Source organism: Leptinotarsa decemlineata, unplaced genomic scaffold, assembly GCF_025532065.1.
Source record: "Leptinotarsa decemlineata unplaced genomic scaffold, Ldec_3_MD MMD2_tig00026282_RagTag_RagTag, whole genome shotgun sequence".
Classification (NCBI taxonomy): Eukaryota; Metazoa; Arthropoda; class Insecta; order Coleoptera; family Chrysomelidae; genus Leptinotarsa; species Leptinotarsa decemlineata.
Genome location: NW_027412668.1, coordinates 12,069,583 through 12,088,793, shown reverse-complemented (window position 1 = coordinate 12,088,793; position 19,211 = coordinate 12,069,583). Strand labels below are relative to the sequence as shown.

Sequence of the window (19,211 nt, the reverse complement as noted above, 5' to 3'; positions counted from 1 at the left end):
CAATACTCAGAAAACATAAATCACTTTGGATGAATTCACCAAAAATTATGGGGGATTCAACTTATATAGAACAATCATTTCCAGTGAAAAGGTAACCTAAAATAAATATAATAGTGATAAATTGATTCGTAGAATTGGTACCTAGCGAATAATGAATGTAATTTGAACACTTTTTCAATACACCATGACTAAATAAAACATTGTCCATCGACAAATATTTCGTCAACTCAGCATCAAAAAGTTTCAATCATTTTAATTATATGTCGAATATTGAGATTGTTGGATGTCTTTTTTGTTTTGAGAGACTTTCTTAAGATGTCGTCACATTTGGCATCTTCAGAAGGGAACACAAACAGTTTTTGTACTCTCAAAAATACCAGTCATTCTCATTGTTATCAAGTTCAGCAACGAAACGAACGACGTTCAACAATTCCAAAAAAGCACCAATACAAATATGATGTTGATATTTGAACTAATGAAAATACTTGAACTAAAATCTTCCTAGTGATTCTTTTAAATAAAATGTTCATTTCATATTCATTTTATATATATTTTTTATTCAATCGATACTTTCACCTACCTTATTTTTTATATTGTATCTTTATGGAAAAAATGTCAATAAGATGTAAATCTTCAGACAATAAAGTATATTTTGATTAATTGATATAATTTCAGAAAAAGGGGTAAAAGTAACCTGTCAAAAATCATATAAAATAACCTTAAAGGCTCTACTCAACTTTCTTTCGAATCGTTGGGACTCTTTTAAAAACAAATTACGAGTTTAACGCCTAATTGGAGTGAAACTCAAAGAAAAACATTCTAGTAACTGATCCTGATTCTGCTTCTAATTTCATTAGAGATTAGAGATTAAGAAAAGGGGAATGAATTTTTACTTATAATCATCTGAATAGATCTGTAATTTTTTGTACATCTATCAGTGAAGGTTTCTCATAACCCATGCCCAATGAGGGTATGACTTCATACCAGTAAATGTAGTTTTGTAAATCTATATGAAATCTGAAAACCACAAAAAAAAATAAAAAGTGGTCTTTGTTAGCCCTTTCTTAAACCATTATAGATAGTGTATATACAAGAAAACGTATTTATTTTATTTTTTCGTTTGATTTCTACTAATTTTTCACTGATGATAAAGATATTGAAATGGGTGATATTCCAGAAGAAAAGTCTATTATTGCAAATAGAAAACATTGAACCTGATGCATTTGTCACTGTCGAAGTAATCTTCAATAATGACAGTAAAAAATAAAGGAAAACTGTTATTTGCTATTCTGCAAAGTGAAAAGTCCGTTGAAGCGATTGTGTGTGACACTACTACAGAAATGCTTTGCTCTTGGCGTCGGATTTCATGTAGTTGCCTTGCAGCGAAAGCTACAGTCAAAGACAGAGGACGAATTTCATTCGGCGGTAGATATCGAAGCTTTGCTTTGCAACGGAACGCCGTTTTTGGAAGCTTTGCTCACGCTTGATATTGGTATACTTCTTTTGTCGAAATCATATATGATATTTTCGTAATATGAGATGTCATCGCGTTTTTCAACAACAAATATAATTTTTGGAAAAAAACCTTCTGGCTTTCACTCCTCCATTTTTATACAAAATGTGGTAATTCTTCAAAGAAAGGAATAAAGCGATTTTGTGAAAATTATGTCGTGACTATCATATACTTATTATATATCAAGTAATGGATCAGAATATCCATAAGTTCATATGAATGATATCTTTGAAAATCTCCCACATTTTTTTGTATGAAGATGAAGAAGTGGAACCCAAAAAGTTTTTTCTTTCCCAAAAACTAATCTCTCCAAAAACTATATTCTTTCAATTTAAATATATTTTTTTAATGATTGTGTAACATTATATCATTATTCCTATGCATAAATGTTATAACCCCAGAATTTCTTAACCTAGACCAATTTTTTTTAATTTTATTTCATCTGTCAAAAATCAATCTAACCAGAAACCAATGTTTTCCATGAACTGCCCAACCTCGCCAATTTTTAATGATCTGGATTAACAGATTTTTATAAATTAAAAGTGTTCTCATTAATCTCCTTTCACCGGGTATCGGTTAATTCCATCATATATTGATAAAATTATAAATTTGAAACAATTATTTCGTTAGGATTTAAGTAAAAAATGTTTATATCACAATAGGTTTCATAAGTGAGAATCTTCTCCCGCTTAATCCGCCGTTACGATCTCATAGCCACAGTCATCAGTCATATGAAGTGAATTCAATATCTTTATGTTGGTCACAAACTGACATGTAACCGTTTAAGATAGCGCTCTTTTTATGTTATGGTTTTGTTTTATTCCTAACCTCAAGTTTGAAAATGGCTAAAGCAGCTCCTAAAAGAAAAGCTGCCAATGGCTATAAATTAGCGGAACCTTTACCAAAAGGGGCAATTCTAGAAGACTTAGCAAAGAAGAAATGGAAACTCGGTCCTTCAATTGGCCAAGGTGGTTTTGGAGAAATTTACAGTGCCCAAGAAGCCGATAGTGGAGGTTCTAAATATCCATACGTTATCAAAATTGTAAGTAAATGTCTATTAATTAAACACACATCATAATAATATTTGTTTCCTCAGGAACCGCATGGCAACGGACCCTTGTTTGTTGAAATGCATTTTTATATGCGCAATTGCAAACCTGATGATGGTAAATTAATTAATTTCATTTATCATACAATCAACTGAAAAATTTGTCTTCCAGTTGAACAATTTAAGAAACAAAAGGTCTGAAGACTTTTGGAATGCCAGTATATCTGGGATCAGGATCACATGAGCACAATGGTGAAAAATACCGTTTTATAGTAATGCAAAAGTTTGGTACTGACTTATGGAAATTATTTTTGGAGCACAATAGAACATTCCCCGCAACAACAGTATTCAAAGTGGCAATACAGATAGTAAGTGTTATCATGATCGACTCCATTATGTCATTTCAAATAATGTTTATAACAATGCTGCTCCTTTATGAGTACCAACAAAAATGGTGTCCTGGAATTCATCAAAGCACTTGTCACCCTCAAAAATGACAATGGAGTCATTGAGAATATTTACTTCAATGGAACATAGCAGTAAAAAAGTTCAAGGGTAGACAGTTTCACAGCCATTAAATGCACTAACAGAAATTGGTGCTCATGACAGGCGTTGTCAACATCAAAATTCAACTTGGAGTTTTGGAATTTTATCAAATTATTATACTTTTCAAGTCATTCACTTAAGAAAATTTAAAAAATTAGTAGTTTCCACACATTCTAACGCAATAATTTAGATGCATTCAGAATATAACATTTGAATAAATTCTAAAAAAGATGGAGAGTCTCTATGGACAATAACCCAAACAACATACATACACATAGAAACCCTGATGTTATGTTGTTTTATCAAAAACTCACGACGCCTTTATAGCGATCAACCTAACTTTGTTCACATGTTGATAAATAATACAAAAATCAAATTATGTACAATTGGTTGTATCTAGGACGGAAAAACAGGAAGCGAATGCATCATCGAAACACTTTTTGAAATATTTCAATTTAATCCAGCGGGTGGATTCAACCATTACTGTCTATCACATTCAGGGGTGAAGCGGTTTTAACCGCTTGGTGGTGGAATGCAAGTAAAATTTACCAGTCAATGCAAGCAATTTAATAATTTACAATTAGTCACATGTGCAGTGTCAAATTGTTCTATTGTAGGTAGGTGTATTTTCCACAATTTAATTTTAATTCCATGTTTATTTTATTGTTCTTATTAATTAGTTGATTATTCAAAGTTTTTTGTTCAGTGTTTTTGCTATAGCAGTAGTGCTATCGATATAAAGTAACATCAGTTAGTATGTAAGTGTAGTGAAGGCAATACATTTCTTTCTTAAAATTTTCATTCAAGAAACCAACACAAAATAAGTAAAGAAAATAACATTAAGTCCGTCAATCTGCCATAAATTTTCATAATTGAAACTTATCATTAAACCAATATGATGAACTTGAGTTGATTTTGTAAAAAATTCATAATACAATTATATTTCTATTTCCAAATTGGTGAATAAAAACTGAGGACATCCAGTTCCAGTCTTGGATTTGGAAAATAATGAACAATTATTAGCATATTCCACATACTTATGCGTCAGTCCCCAAAATTGCAAATAATCGTTAAGATTATGTGAGAACCTCTTGCAATATCAATTTATTTCCAAATGTAAATTTTGAAATGTCAACTTGACTTTGACGAGCAGTGTCACTAAGTGTGCACTCAGTATTTTCTGAGAGCCTAGGGCTTGATTTTCACCGAACAACGTCCAAGTTGGTAGTGAACTGCCCAAAAAAATACTCCTTTAATAGGAAAACTTAACAAATTGAACCACTTCAGGCATGAATCATATATTCTCCAGATGACACCGCCCTAATTTCTCACGATCAAATGCTAGACAAAGTTATTAACAATTTGGAACATCTTGCAACAATAACAAATAACTGGTTCAATAAATGGAGGCTCCAACCAAACTCATCTAAGTCTTAGTTCATCATATTTATTCATCGGAATTCCGCAACTTCTCCAACAATCAACGTTTTCCAACATATCTTACATGCAAAATTGACAGTTAATTACCTAGGTGTTACACTTGATTCCAGACTAAATTTCAACAGCCACGTCAAAAACAAAAAAAAGAAAGTGATTGCAAGAGCCGCAAATTTCACAAGTTTGACAAACCGGGAGCAAGTGCAAACATGTCAACAGCAAGCCGAATATATAAACTAATCTGACGTCCACTTATTGAATACTCGCACCCACTGTTTCTCAATATCAAACAAAGGGCCTTGAAAACAATAAAAGTATCTGAAACAACGGCTATAAGGAAAATAACAAGATTAAGGCATCCCAATAACCCCAAATACAACCATCCAAACCCTCTGCTGTACCAACTCACTGGTATTATCCCTATTGAGAAAACACTACCGTCACTTACTCAGAAGTAGACTAGAAAAGACGACAATCTAGAAATCATTAGAAAGTATGCTGTGACAAGAAACCCCCATGCAAGAGTACGACATCGACATCCAACAGAAACACTGTTAGAAAAATTAACACAACTTTATCAATGAAATTGTTTTGTTCGTTCATTTTTATATCCAAATAATATTTTTTGACAATGCAAAGTTTGTTCATGGTCCTTCGAGCCGGATTAACGAACAAACTTTGATGAACATGCACGACATGCACTGTGAAATGATGTAAGTGGACTGTATTGTACTTTTACTGAATTATTGATAAACAATTTCGTCTTATTTTATGAGTGACGTACTGCTTCAGTTTCTGCTCTTGCGAGTCTAGCCTCCCATGCGTGCCCACATGCACGGACATATTAAAAAACAACGGTCTATTGATGGACAGGATCGTCTCCAACTAATTAAAGCCCATTTGACTTGAAAATTGTTCACATGTTATGGTCATACAAAATAAAAGCGTGTTCATGTACATCATAATAATTTTACTTACAAAATCAAATCTTGTGGCATGTATGTGTAAACAATTATAAAGATAAAACCCTCAGTAATTACATAGATTAATAAAAAGATTTGGAAATATGGTCTAATTCTTGCATGAAAGGAAGTAGAATCAAAACAATATTTTCATGAGTCATTGATAAAGTTTTCATTTGGTCAGCCCCTCCCTTTACAACTGACTGGATTCGCCTATGAGACTAACTGACGAGTTTCCAATAGAACATATGAAAATAAACTATCCATACAAACGCCATTAAAAAAAGACCAGAAAATAAATTCCAAAAACTCCTAATCTTCAACTAGCATGAAGACTAACAAGATCTATTCTAATATTTCAAATCCTTCAACGTTTCACCTTACTTCTATCATGAAAACTTGCTGTGTCATATAAATATTGACAAAAATCCACCCTCTCTCAGTATTTGTGGTAGACAGGTTGAGACAAGACTCAAATGAGGTCTGGGGAGTGAGCAGCCAGACTTCAGCGTAAAGACACATGTACCTGAGGGGTAGACAGATTGTGATCATGTACTGATGATTTATTTTGCAGTTGGATGTTCTGCAATACATTCATGAACGAGGGTATGTCCACGCTGACATAAAAGGTGCAAATATTCTTATGGGAGTCACGAAAGACACTCTGAACAAACAAGTCTATCTTGTCGATTTTGGATTGGCAGCTAAGTATAACACTGATGCAGAATTCAAGCCAAATCCCAAAAAGGCCCATGATGGCACAATAGAATATTTGCAGAGATGCACACAAAGGTGGTAAGTTTAAATTTATCACTTTATTATTTTTTGTGATGCATTGTTTGGAACCTTTGGTGTAGTAATGAATATTACTGGAGTTTTTTCCCAACACCTAAACGTTATTTTAATACCTCGACACGTGTTTCGATCACCAAGTGATCATCTTGAAGAGGAAGATCAACAGTTTGATCTTCCGTGATCAAAACACGTGTCGAGGTGTTGAAATAACGGTTTTTTGTTGGATAAAAACTCGTGTAATATTTATTCTTTTTTGTTTCCTTTGGTATCACCTCCTTTTCCTATGAGATACATCAAATTATTTTTGGATGTTTCAGTTCAGACAAGAAGAGGTGACCTGGAAATCTTAGCTTACAATATAATACAGTGGCTAGGTTGTGTTTTGCCCTGGGAAAAGAAATTGAAAGATCCCGTTGCTGTCCACAATATGAAGGAAGAAAATATGGCCAGTGTTCCTAAATTTATCAAGGCATGCTTCGAGAAGCGTTCCCCTCCTGGTAAGTTTATTATTACAACAAATATAATTTTGTAACATAATTATTGTTGCTTTATAATGTTCTACATGAATCACAGACAGAGTACGACTGGCAAATTTAGGAAAAAAAAACTTCAATATTCCAAAAATCACAGATTTCTGTAGAGTGAGAAAAGGAGGACAATAAGCTCAAAAAAATCAACTGATATTCAATAAAATTTCAGTGAATTTTTTGATAAATATAAAACTTTGAAATACTTTGAATTCAATGGCAAAATGAATGTTCCGTATTTATTCAGCCTACAATTTGTATTAGGTAATAAAGTAAAAATAATATTCACCGCTTTTCCCTTACTCTTCATTTGAACAAATTTAAGAAAGTTAATATTTTTTAGATATTTTTAAAGATTTCAACTTATACTGGGTAGGTATCAACAAATCTTTTAGACAAGTCATAACTTCTAAAATATTACATGAAAGGTTTGCCATAAAGTTTTTTCACCTACTTCATTTTAGAGTCGCTTTTAATATTGCATCTAAGTGAGCAAAACTGAGGAAAATTACAAGATGGACTCATCAATCAAGTGTATATTTCCCATTTCAGACCGAATAATGACCACTTTGTGCCTAGTAAAATTTGTGGAGTTGAGCAGAGTTATATTGATGATACATCATACAATAAACTGTATTAATGAGTTTTGATATGGATTTTCATCAAATATCGGCCAGTTCTATTCAAATAATTTTGATACACCTAATACTCTGAAAGTTAGGACTTATAGATTCGTTGTTACCCTGAATAATTTAGAGGTTCATTGTTTTTCAAATTGGTCACGTTCCAGAAGTGATTAATTATAATACTCTTAGTGTTTTTGGTCTTTCGTACAAGTTGTGAGTTTTTGCACAATTATATTATTGGAGTTTTTTGTTTTCTTTGTAGAAGAATTTGTCTTTCAGTTTCATGAAATAAGGAATATTGTTCTGGAAACACGGTTTTCAATCTTTGTTTATTTTGATAGTTCATAATTTCGTTGTAGTTTGTTCAAACCTTTATCTTTAGAATTATTTTGCATATTAAAATTTTCTCTCTCGGCGTATCATGATTTAAATAAAATTATTTTGTACAGGACCTGTGGTAGATTTTCTGAACTGCATCCTAACACTAGATCATAATTCAGCTCCAGACTACAAAACCATACGAAAAATATTTCTATCTGGTGTAGATGGAAAAGATGGCCTAGGTAAACCACTTCAATTTTCTCCAATCACTAAGTCACCGACCAAGAGAAAGGCTGAAGTCAAAAAAACTCCAACTCCAAAGCGAAAGCCTGGAAAAAGAAAAATAGTTGAAGAACCTTCCGAAGATGAAAAAGAAAATGTTGAAGATGATGACGATGATAAGCATGATGAACCAATGGAAACGGAAAAGGAAGAAGAAACCCTATCCTCTGAAATTGAAGAACCTACTAGGACACCAACTCAGAGAAGGGGCAGACGTAGGATTAACTACAAGGAAGATTCAGATGATGAAAGAAACAAAGTTACCAAAAAGAAACAAACCAAGAAACCTGCCAGTACTGAAGAATTGCATGTAACTGGTGATAGTACGGAAGGATTCACTGATGCCATGAAAGAAGTATTGAGGAAAAAACAGGAAAATGGCAAATCTAAAGGTAAATTAGCACTTTTCAGAAAAGCAGATAGATATAGACAAAATGTAAATCATGTATTCTCAGTTCTCTGTAGGACTATTGATTTCATGTATTATTTTTTATTGTCAAGCAAAGGTGGATTGGTTTGATTTTTCAACAAGATTTAAAATATTTCTTTTCCAAACTTTTTATTTTCAATAAGCCAGATGTCCACAAAATCAAAAAATGTAAGCCTGAACGTATTTTTTTTTCCAAATATGTGTATAATTTTCATACACAGTTGTGATCAGATTATTAAGTTTATAAATATCTGATTCTACATTTTAGGAAGGAAGAAGAAAGCAGCCCCGGTAAAAAGATAGTGATGGGGATGTCGATAATGATATGGAAGGTTATACCGAGAGTATGAAAGAAATTGCCAATAAGAATAAAGATAAACCTTCCGGAAAACGAGGAAAGAAGGCTGATTTGGTACCTGTCGCAACTAGTAGTAAAGCTAAAGATAAAAAGGGTTAAAACGTTCCAGGAAAAATAAAAAAGCGGAATCTGAACCCATTAACAGCGATGTTAGTGAGCATGAATCCGATTCAGAATAAATCAATTCCTATAAGGCTGTTGTGTTTAGGGTTTTTACAGAAATAACTCTGTGCAAGTTTTTTTTTGTCTGAAAGTTTCTGTTGAGATGAGACAAAACATTTTACTAGAACAAACATTGCTACACTCATGAGCTGATGTTCAAGGTTACAAGGGAAAATTTCAAGATTGATTCAAAATTATTACAAAGTACCACTCATTTCCTTGAAAATTTCTGAGAACATATCTATAAATTTTCACTCAAAGCTCTTATATATTATTTAATTTTCCTCTACAAATGCATTGTGGTCACTATCGTTATTAATTTCAAAAGAAACTCAAGTGTAGCAATATTTCTTTCAAAAAATTTTTATTTTTCATGTAATGAGTATTTTCTCATGAAAATATTTTGTCTGGGCTTTGTCCAGCTCACCTAGTTTTTTTAAATATACTATCCTGATTTAGTTTTTCAAAATGTTGCTTTTCTCAATTAAAGGAATGTGCATTGAGTTAATGATGGCTAAGAACTGTCTTTATTGTAATAGTAGTAATACTAGTTGTTATTTTAATTTATTGTATTCCTTGTGTACTTTATTTCATTCTTCAATTTGATGTTTCCAAGATTTTTAGTTCCCGGGCAACAAACGGATATCTCCATATTTTGAATATCTAGTAAATGTTTATATCCACCGAAGAATATCCATTCCAAGCCCAACGATATTATGACCTGAATTGGTGTAGGATATCCCGTGTTGTCTGGTTAACAATTGGAAAAATAGTTGCTTCAGATATATTATCTTGGAATTGAAATATTTATTATCGGATTGAAATGAAATGACCTGTTGTTTACTTTGAATAGGTTCAAATGTACAGTTTATATATTTTTTTTAGATCGGTAATAAACAATTGAATGTTTCATTATTAGCATATTACGTCAATCTCTAAGTGGCCTGAAAAATATACATTCCTACAGGTCAACTTTGTCTGAAGAGTAATTTTCCAGTTTGAAAAAAATCTTGGAAAAGTAGTTTTTTCATAATTTTGTATGAGTATATGAGTATAATGTAATAAAATCCTTTTTTAATCGTTTATTTTTTCAATAGGGAAAATTTCAACCTTTTGTTGAATAGAAACATGAGCAACCTTAGGCTAAAGTTTTTTTTAATAATAACATTTTATTTTCGCAAGAAATATACATGAAAAAACAAAAATTCAAAACTATACATAAAAAGTACAAACAGCAACAAACAAACTTAAAAAATAGACAGTTGAGAGTATTAAGCATGATTATCAACATCGTACACATAAAGACGCACACCATATATGACTTATTTTGACCAAATGAAAGTACATAATTTGAAATTATGTAAGGATAACGAATCTAATAGCTTTTCTGGTTTATACGAGTTGATGGTAGGTTCTTTGTTCAATTTGTATGTTTTCTTGCTCAATATATCAATAGATCAAATTTGTGGGAAAGTTTTTGGCTTTCTACTACTCCATCTTGATACAAAAAAACAAGGATGAGGGAATCTCATGGAGTAGTAGAAAGCCAAAAAATTTCCCAAAAATTAATCACTCCTAAAAATATAACCCCTTCAATTCAAATCAAATTTGTATCTTTAGCTTTTAATTCCTACTGTGAAGTTTAAGTTTATCAATTGGTTTAAATAAGGAATTTATTTCCATTCCCTATACAGATATCAGATTTTGAATTTTTGAATAAACTAATGAAAAATTCATCAATTTAAGGTACTTTTATGGTACAAAATTTCTCTTTGCAAATTGATTTCTGCCAGAGCTTTTGAAAGCAAAATTTCTTTTACACAGATAGAAAAAGCCTCGAAAATTGCAATATTTTTCGTTTTGGCAGATAATCGATTAAAAATCTGCCAACTTTATTCCCAGTCAGACATAAAGTTGTATAGAAAGCCTCATTACAAATATACATGATACAAATTAAAAAACGAAAAGACAAGCTCATAAACTAAATTTAATACGAGTTATTCAAAGAATTCCTGAATAGTATAAAAACATGTTTCCAATAAACAATTCTTCAATGATTTTATGGACACAGAAAATCTATTCAGGGCCCTAAAATGATCTGGAAGGTTGGTTATATATCTTTGAACCAATGTATTCCGCTCCACATGACATTACTTTGAATGTAACTAAGGGTAAATGAAAATGGTTTTCATGGTAAATGGAAAGCGCAACACATTAAAATAAAACTATATGTAAACTGTAAAAATGATGACCTATAAATAGATCTTCATTCTAGTATCATGTTGATGAAATTTTAGATTTGTCATAAAAATAGATTTGTTTTTGAACACAAAATATACAGAGTTCAAAAATATGAAATTATGATAGTATTAAGACACCATACTCCTTAAAAAGTATCTTGCATGATTCACTGTTTCAACAATTTGCAATTTTAAAGTTGTTGGAGAAAGCAAAAGTATTAGCGATTTTGACAAGTACAGTATCTGAATGATACAATGTTGGTTTTGCTGAAGTTGAAACAAATTCATTTCACACCAATATTACTTTTATGAAACCGGATTTGCGTTCTTCAAACAGTCCTTTTTTTACGCCACAATAAGGTGGTAATATCTTTAAACAAGTGTGATTTTCCTATTAATAATAATATTTGGAAGATCATTCACAGTATAATGAAAAAAATTGGACCTAGCACAAATCCTTGAGGAACTCCATGCATATTTGGGAAAGATCGGATGTCTTATTTTTTACTTTAACAATTTGATCTCTGACGAACAGATGCAAGCCAAGTCGATGAAAAGATGGCCCTCCAAAACCACAAAGGAATAATTTTTGCAGTAACACAGCTGAAAGCTTTTATTACTTATTGAGAAAAAAAACAAGGCGCTACCTGAGTTATCAAACAAGAATCACATATTGGTCGAAAGCAGAGCTGTTCTGCAATTAATCACTTCGAGTGTCTCATATTTGATATTTGTGGATTTTGTCTCACCTGCTAAAATATATGCGCGGTATTTTTCAATTTTCTCGTTTTTTCATGTTGTTCCTTGGTGAAAATTTTTGTTTCACTCCATTCAAATATGTGATTACCAGTTGATTGTAGAATGTGATCCGGTATCCCCGATCCTGTGATTTGTTATCTCCCCATATATTCAGACGTTCATATTTTCTTAAATTCAGAGATCTCTATGTTTTCCCTATATATTTTTTTCTACAGAAAAAAGGCATACTGTAAATATACTTTCATTTTTTCAATCGTATTATTGGGTTCAGTTTGTGTCAACAGAGATCTCAATGTTTTGGTAGTTCAGAAAGCTGTTCTTACATCATATCTGAAACTCATTCATCTCGGTTAGTTGTGAGGTATTTTTATTGTTATGAAAGGTAAAACTGGATCCTTTGACGTAGAGTAAATCCAAAATTAGCACTTTTTGCAAACAACAGAAATACAATACTCTTCTCTACACGCGTTTCGCCAACCACGTTGGCATTTTCAGGAGACGAAGAAAACAGTTTCCTTCTGTTGAGTTTGTGATGATTGTGGAATCTATATGTTGGTTATTATGATTTTTACCAACCTTATTGAGATCTCTTACCACAAACTGTCCCGGATACATGTTTATCTCTAAAAAAAAGATCTGTAACACTTTCACTTGAAATAATTTCATATCTTTGTTTCACATAATATACTCGATGATATACTTTAGATACTGGAATCACTTTTTTTCAAGGACAAAACACAAGCACTACAGGAAAATCCTTAAGACACTCTCAAAGCGGTGCCCGCGTGAAAGTAGTGATTCACATTGGATTTGAATTGCTGTAGATTAAATCCATTTCGAAAAACGTTCTCGGGAAGTTTATTTCACATAAACGCCGTTCTCCAAATGAAAGAGTTCTCAAACAGTGAAGTTCGAGGTGTACTGAGTTGAACCTCAAAACAATGAGCAGCCACAATCCACTCTTGGTGTAATCAAATGTGCCAAGTCACTTGAACACTTGGTGGAAGTGGAAGAAGTGGAGTATCTTTAGAAGAGAGACAAATCTCCAACCTTTCTTCGATGTGACTATAAGTTGAAGTGATGTTCACGTCTCTAATCAGGCGGATGGCTCTTTTCAGGATGGAATCCAACAGCTTCAGGGTATGTTTGGGGGGGCGGAACTTCATATATGAGAACAATACTCCAAAGAAGGTCTGATCTGAGCTTTATAAAGCATCTTAAGTTGCTGAGGTGTGTACAGTTTTCAGGTTCGGAACAGTGTTCCGTATCAAAGGAGAGAATAACTGTGATGGTGGCAACCAACATGAGTAGCACAATTAAAAAAATTTCTCGTAATCGGAAAGTCTCAACGTCCCCGATGTTTTGAAAATGTACGGCATTTGCCAGTGGACTATGAGAGCAATCGAAGAGTCTGGATGACGGCTGAAATTTTTACCAAAAGGGTACATGCATGGGATCATGAACTCACAAAAAAGAACAAGAAAAATTCTGCTGTTAGTTGAAAACTGGTTTTTTTCTGGATGGAATCCAGCAGCTTCAGGGTATGTATTGGGGCGGAGCTTTGTAAAGCGTGTGTACAGTTTTCTGGTTCGATAGTGTTCCAAGCTTTTGAGCTCAAGGTTTTCATTAGAACATTGTGTCACTGGTTTAAAGGGTTTTGAGTAACGTTTGGTATATGATTGTGAAAAAGAAGCCACACACACAATTACAATATTTATTAATTACATGAAGGGTAGTTAATAGTCATTAGAAACAGTAGAATGTTCACATGGAGAAGCTACTCGAAGGAATCATCGATCTACGGCTAGACTACTTTATATACAAATATCTAAGAATATTTAAAAAATTAATTATAGCACATTATTTCAATTAATACATTATTCAATATTTTTGGCATATAAAATATTTCATCTTTCAAGCTACATAATAAGATTTGTTCTATAAAAAAACAGTAAGTTTGTATATTTGTAAATCTATAACTATGTCAAAAATGCTAAAACTGTGCATTAAAAATATGAGAAGTTCAATCAATCACAACAATAAAGATTCAAAATATTTTCTAACGCAGCCAAGTTCATTTATTAACATCAGAGTAGAAATATTTTGCGACAAAACACTTAAACAGAAAATCAATAGAGATTTCAACATTCTTAAAATAAATAAAGAGATACATATTATCTTACAACTATAAAACATCAAAATCAGAATATGTACACAGTTAAAAAACTAATAACCATCACAAAAACTTTGAACAGCTTCCAAATCCAGAACTGAATGTGATTTCTGATGTTTTAAGCTGACTAGTGAAAAACTGACATAAAAGTGATTGACAAAATTTTCAAAAACGTTTTCAAGTTTACAGTAACTAGTTTTTTATTGGAATTTAGCAGGTGAATCTACTTTAGTGGCTCTTGTTCAAGGTCCAAGTTACTGTATCATTTTTGCTTTATATTACAACAATATTGACATGACAAAACTGTCACATTGTGTGAAATTTCTCTATCAATCAAGAACTGTGCGAAATGAAAGATTTTTTGGTAAATATGAATATCACAAAACAGTGAAAGCTTTCTGTAACTATGTGAAGTTGCATTCTCCAGAACGAACATTTTTCTTTGAATCCTTTATACTGCATTTTCAGATAAAAAATAATTCGCTCGGGAGCTCCACCAGCAAAAAAGTATAATTCACAATTTTTTCATTTACTGATATTGACATTGTGTCCTTACTTTTTTTGAATGTTTCATTAAATAAATGTTTTCCATAATTTCACAGACAGCAATATCAATCACAATTTGATCATAATAGCTATGGTCTGATGTTGATTTATGAATTCTAATGAAACATATTCGAAAAATAATTTCTCAGTATTATTTTCATCAACACATGAAATTTTTGATATTATTACATCATTTTGTAGATTAAAGATTCAGTTTGAATTCAGTCAGTATTCTAAATGGAAAAAGTGTCAGCAAGTTTTCAACAGAACTCGTGTTAAACTGAGGGTTCACCATGTCCCAGAAAATTTAGGTTGGAATTTTGAAAAATTTGAGAAGAGATTAAATAGATTTTTTTGAAATGGAACTGATTGTTTTGCTGAGATATTAACTTATAGTGATTTGTGAATGTAATTTTCATTATTTCAAAATACAGAATTTTTATAATCCACATACTCCTTCAACAATATTCAGAAATTATATCAAAACATTCGAACGGGAGATTTTATTGAGTTTTAGAGAAATAATTGTAAAAAACAATATTCTTTGTTCGAATGCTGTAATTACGTCATTGACATAATTTCCTAACGAATAACTACTTCTGCAGAGTATACGAAAGTAGTTGAAAACATTTTAAAATATTTATCCAAACATACAATACAGAACATGACTGCATATTTCAAACGAAGAATTTATATATAAGACTTCTAACATAAAAATGTGACCCATAACATATTGTAAATCAAAAAATTTACCACAAAATATTCAACAATCTGATTGAAAGTTAAAATACAGCAGCCAACATCAAATACAATGAATACGTTTAAAACAGAAGTAATTTTGTGGGGACTTACAAGTAAAAAAAATGTGATGAATGGAATATTTACTCAATAGTGAAAATGAAAATTTTTTCTTTCAACTTACTGCCTAGTTCTCAGAACAAAATATTTATACCTTCGAAGAAAAACTGACATAAAAAAGCGTTAATTCAAAAAGAATAGTCAACGATATTCAGTACCTTATACATATATAGTCCAAACAATGTTGGAAGTCAACCGTGAGGTTTTATTTCTTTTGTTCAAAGACTAGCTACTGTTATTTTTCGGACTTGTCGGCACCGACGAAGTTTGTTCTGATCTGCTTATGTACAATCTCAGTAACTTGACCTTGCTGCCGGCCAAATGGTTGATGAACGGTGATAATCTCTCCTCTCCTACAGCCTTATATAATGCAACCATACAAAATATGGAACTCTTCCTAACAGGGCTTTCTTGATGATCGCTGCCCTGTAATCGATAAAAGAAGATAGATAGATAGATTTTCTTTATTCGTTTGTGTGTATAATACATAATACCCAAACGGGTGTAGAAAATGTCAATAAAATAAATGGATTATAGATAAAAGAATATGAAAAGAAAATTATAGTAGTTCATGAACTGAGATTGAATAATTAAAGGGGTACTTTACCTATGGTGCATAACATTTTATAAAATTATCACATATATATTGAAAATAGCAAAATTATATAGGACTACCTTCAAAATATCCCTCCAGTTTATAGTAAGCCTTTTGTATTAATTCCTGCTTAAGATAATACTGCTCCATTTTATTTATTGGCACTTTTTCAAGATTACACAACACAACAAAAAAATATTTTTTGAATGTTTCCTACACTAAATTAGTCAATTTCTACTAATTTTCGGGTGATAAAAACGAAAATAACAATGAAAAATTTTTATTAGCTCTGGTTTTTGAGATACACAGTACTTAATCTTAAAGAGTAGTTATACTATACGTGAAAAGTGAAAGTACATAAAAGAATATTGTTATGTTTCTTTTAGAATATTTTAAGTACAAAATTAATAAAAAAAACATTATTCTTAGTGTTTTGACAAATAAAAGAAGTTTGTACCACCAAATTTCAATTAAGTCCATCCGATTCATTGTAAGATCGCTGTCGTTTAGCTTGTCTTTTATAAAACACTTCTGGAGCATCCCTACACACAGACCAGCAGTAGTCTGCAAGCATTGCTTTATTCCAACGGCCCTGATATCTCTGTTCCATTAAGGCAATGTCTTGATGGAATCTTTCTCCATGTTCGTCACTCACAGCTCTACAGTTTTGTGGGAAGAAATTAAGATGAGAGTGAAGAAAATGAATTTTTAAGGACATGTTGCATCCAAGTTGGTGGTAAGCTTGAAGAAGCTCTTTAACCAATGCTGTGAAGTTATCATCTCTTTTGTTACCTAAAAACCCATGTACAACCCCCTTAAAGGCTTCCCAGGCTCTTTTTTCATTTTCTGTTAAAATCATGTCAAAAGCAGGATCATTTACGATTTCACGGATTTGAGGCCCAATAAAGATGCCTTCCTTGACTTTAGCATCACTCAACCTGGGAAACTTTGCTCTCAAGTACTTAAAAGTACTTGGTGAACCCTAATTGCATTCCTAGGAGTATAGCAATGACTTTCAGATCACCACAGATGTGCCACTTGTGTTGTTCATATTTGATTGATTGGAGAAGTGTTTTCATATTTATATACGTTTCCTTCATGTGAACTGCATGACCTATAGGAATAGAGGGTAGCTGATTTCCATTATGCAGAAGTACAGCTTTTAAGCTTAGTTTTGAAGAGTCTATAAACAGTCTCCATTCAGATGGAGTGTGATCCAAATTCAAGCAGTCCATCAAACCATTAACATCAGAACAAACTACGAGGTTTTCTTTTTTCTCAAAAAAAGGAAACAAATCTTTTTGACGCTGTCTGTACTGAGATATTTTCACATCATGTTTTAGAAGATTCCACTGTTGTAGTCTTGACCCTAACAGCTCAGCCTTTTCCTTAGACAAGCGAAGATCTCTTATAAGGTCACTCAACTCTGCTTGACTAATTCTGTGCGGATCACTAGACCTATCGCTAACCTCAAAATCAGGGTCATAGGATGTAGAAGGATGGGTTGCTCCTTCTAAACAGTCTTCATCACCTTCCTCTAAAATTTTATAGTTTTGGGGTGGAGAAGGGACTGGCAAATTGTCTGAGTGTGGTACAGGCCGAAGAGCAGATGGGAGATTAGGGTATTTAACCGTTCCTCTTTTCTTCATAGATAAACCTTGCTTAATGGGAGGAGTTAAGCAGAAATAACAGTCGTCTGTATGATTGGTAGGCTCACGCCAAACCATAGGTACTGCAAAAGCCATTGCCCGGTTTTTATTTTTCAGCCAGTCTCGCAATATGACGGAACAAGAATTACAACATATATGAGGAGCCCATGATTTATCTTGGTCCCCAACTTTCACACCAAAATAATGTTCATAGGCTGTCTTAACGATAGGTGTCATTTTACGTTTCTGAGCCTTAAATGTTATTTCACCACATATATAGCAAAAGCTATCGACAGAATTCACACACTTTCGAGGCATTTCAGATCAGCACTTAAATTAATTTAAAAATCAACTTCACACGATAATTTCAATAGCAACCACGTGCGTACAATTGACAAACTCACATAGGTTATGTTTACTACTTAAGAACAGCTGATGAGAGGGGTGTTATGTAAACAAACATGTGTACCAACTGTTGGTGATGAAATATTTCATTTGTTGAAAACTCAATATACATATATATATATATATATATATATATATATATATATATATATATATATATATATATAATGATACTATATCTTGAAAACAAGAGCTAATATATAATTTTTATGGTCACTTTCGGTTTTGACACGTGGAAATACATTAAAATCATCTAATTTCAACCCCGAAACAAAAACTTTGTTGTGTTGTGTTATAGGACAAATGATTGAAAATTTTTATAACTGAAACGTCCACATTTCCAATATTACTGCTTCATATATAAAGTCACAACAAGGTGAGTATATTCACTCTTGGAAATATATTTTTGCAACTACCAGATTGTTTCATACTAAGTATGCTCCTCAAACATCTTTTTGGGATTACCAAAATTCTGTGGACATCAGTAGAAATAGCCCAAAATATAATTCAATATCTAACACGAGATTGGACGTATGCAGTTAATGCAGCCTCTATGTTTACTGACTGAGCCAATACCTTAAGTGTATAGCAAAAGATTGGCATAATTTGTGCTAGATGGTCAATGTGTTTTTTCCTATCCAGTCCAGGACCTATTGTGATTCCTAATAATTTTAAATATGGAGCAGCTGTAATTTCATCTCCATCATAGAGTAGTGAAAAAGTTTAATTCTGATGCGTATTAGAAAACTTCTTGAGTTGACTTTTATTGATATTCATTTGCATATTATTCATTTCAAACCAATTTCTAGTATGTTCAAAGAATTTATGTTATTTCTAGTTATGTCGTTAAATATTAAAAAGTGTCATCCACGAATTAGGTAATTTTTTGACCAACTCTATAAGGCAAGTTATCGATAAATAAAATAACGTTAGTTGGCCAAGTATGGAGCCTTGTGGAACCCCCGCTTTGATTTTTCCT

General features: G+C 32.2%; 2 protein-coding genes across 5 annotated transcripts in view; one reads left to right on the top strand and one right to left on the bottom strand.

The window, feature by feature from the left end:
* Positions 1–2,280: 2,280 nt before the first annotated feature.
* On the top strand, positions 2,281–10,087 carry LOC111506089 (serine/threonine-protein kinase VRK1). The gene is given in 9 exon segments (XM_023161032.2): positions 2,281–2,555; positions 2,610–2,679; positions 2,734–2,754; positions 2,757–2,929; positions 6,081–6,280; positions 6,282–6,301; positions 6,619–6,798; positions 7,904–8,449; positions 8,756–10,087. Coding segments are annotated over 9 exon segments (1,446 nt in total). The 5' UTR covers positions 2,281–2,354; the 3' UTR covers positions 8,791–10,087.
* A 3,619-nt stretch (positions 10,088–13,706) lies between these two features.
* chb (CLIP-associating protein) overlaps positions 13,707–19,211 on the bottom strand; it is a 130,174-nt gene continuing 124,669 nt past the window's right edge. For all 4 annotated transcript variants that reach the window (XM_074179822.1, XM_074179825.1, XM_074179823.1 and 1 more), the window contains one exon: positions 13,707–16,009. In XM_074179822.1, coding sequence (XP_074035923.1) covers positions 15,809–16,009 — 201 coding nt within the window. In that variant the 3' untranslated portion in view covers positions 13,707–15,808. The remainder of the gene's footprint in view (positions 16,010–19,211) is intronic.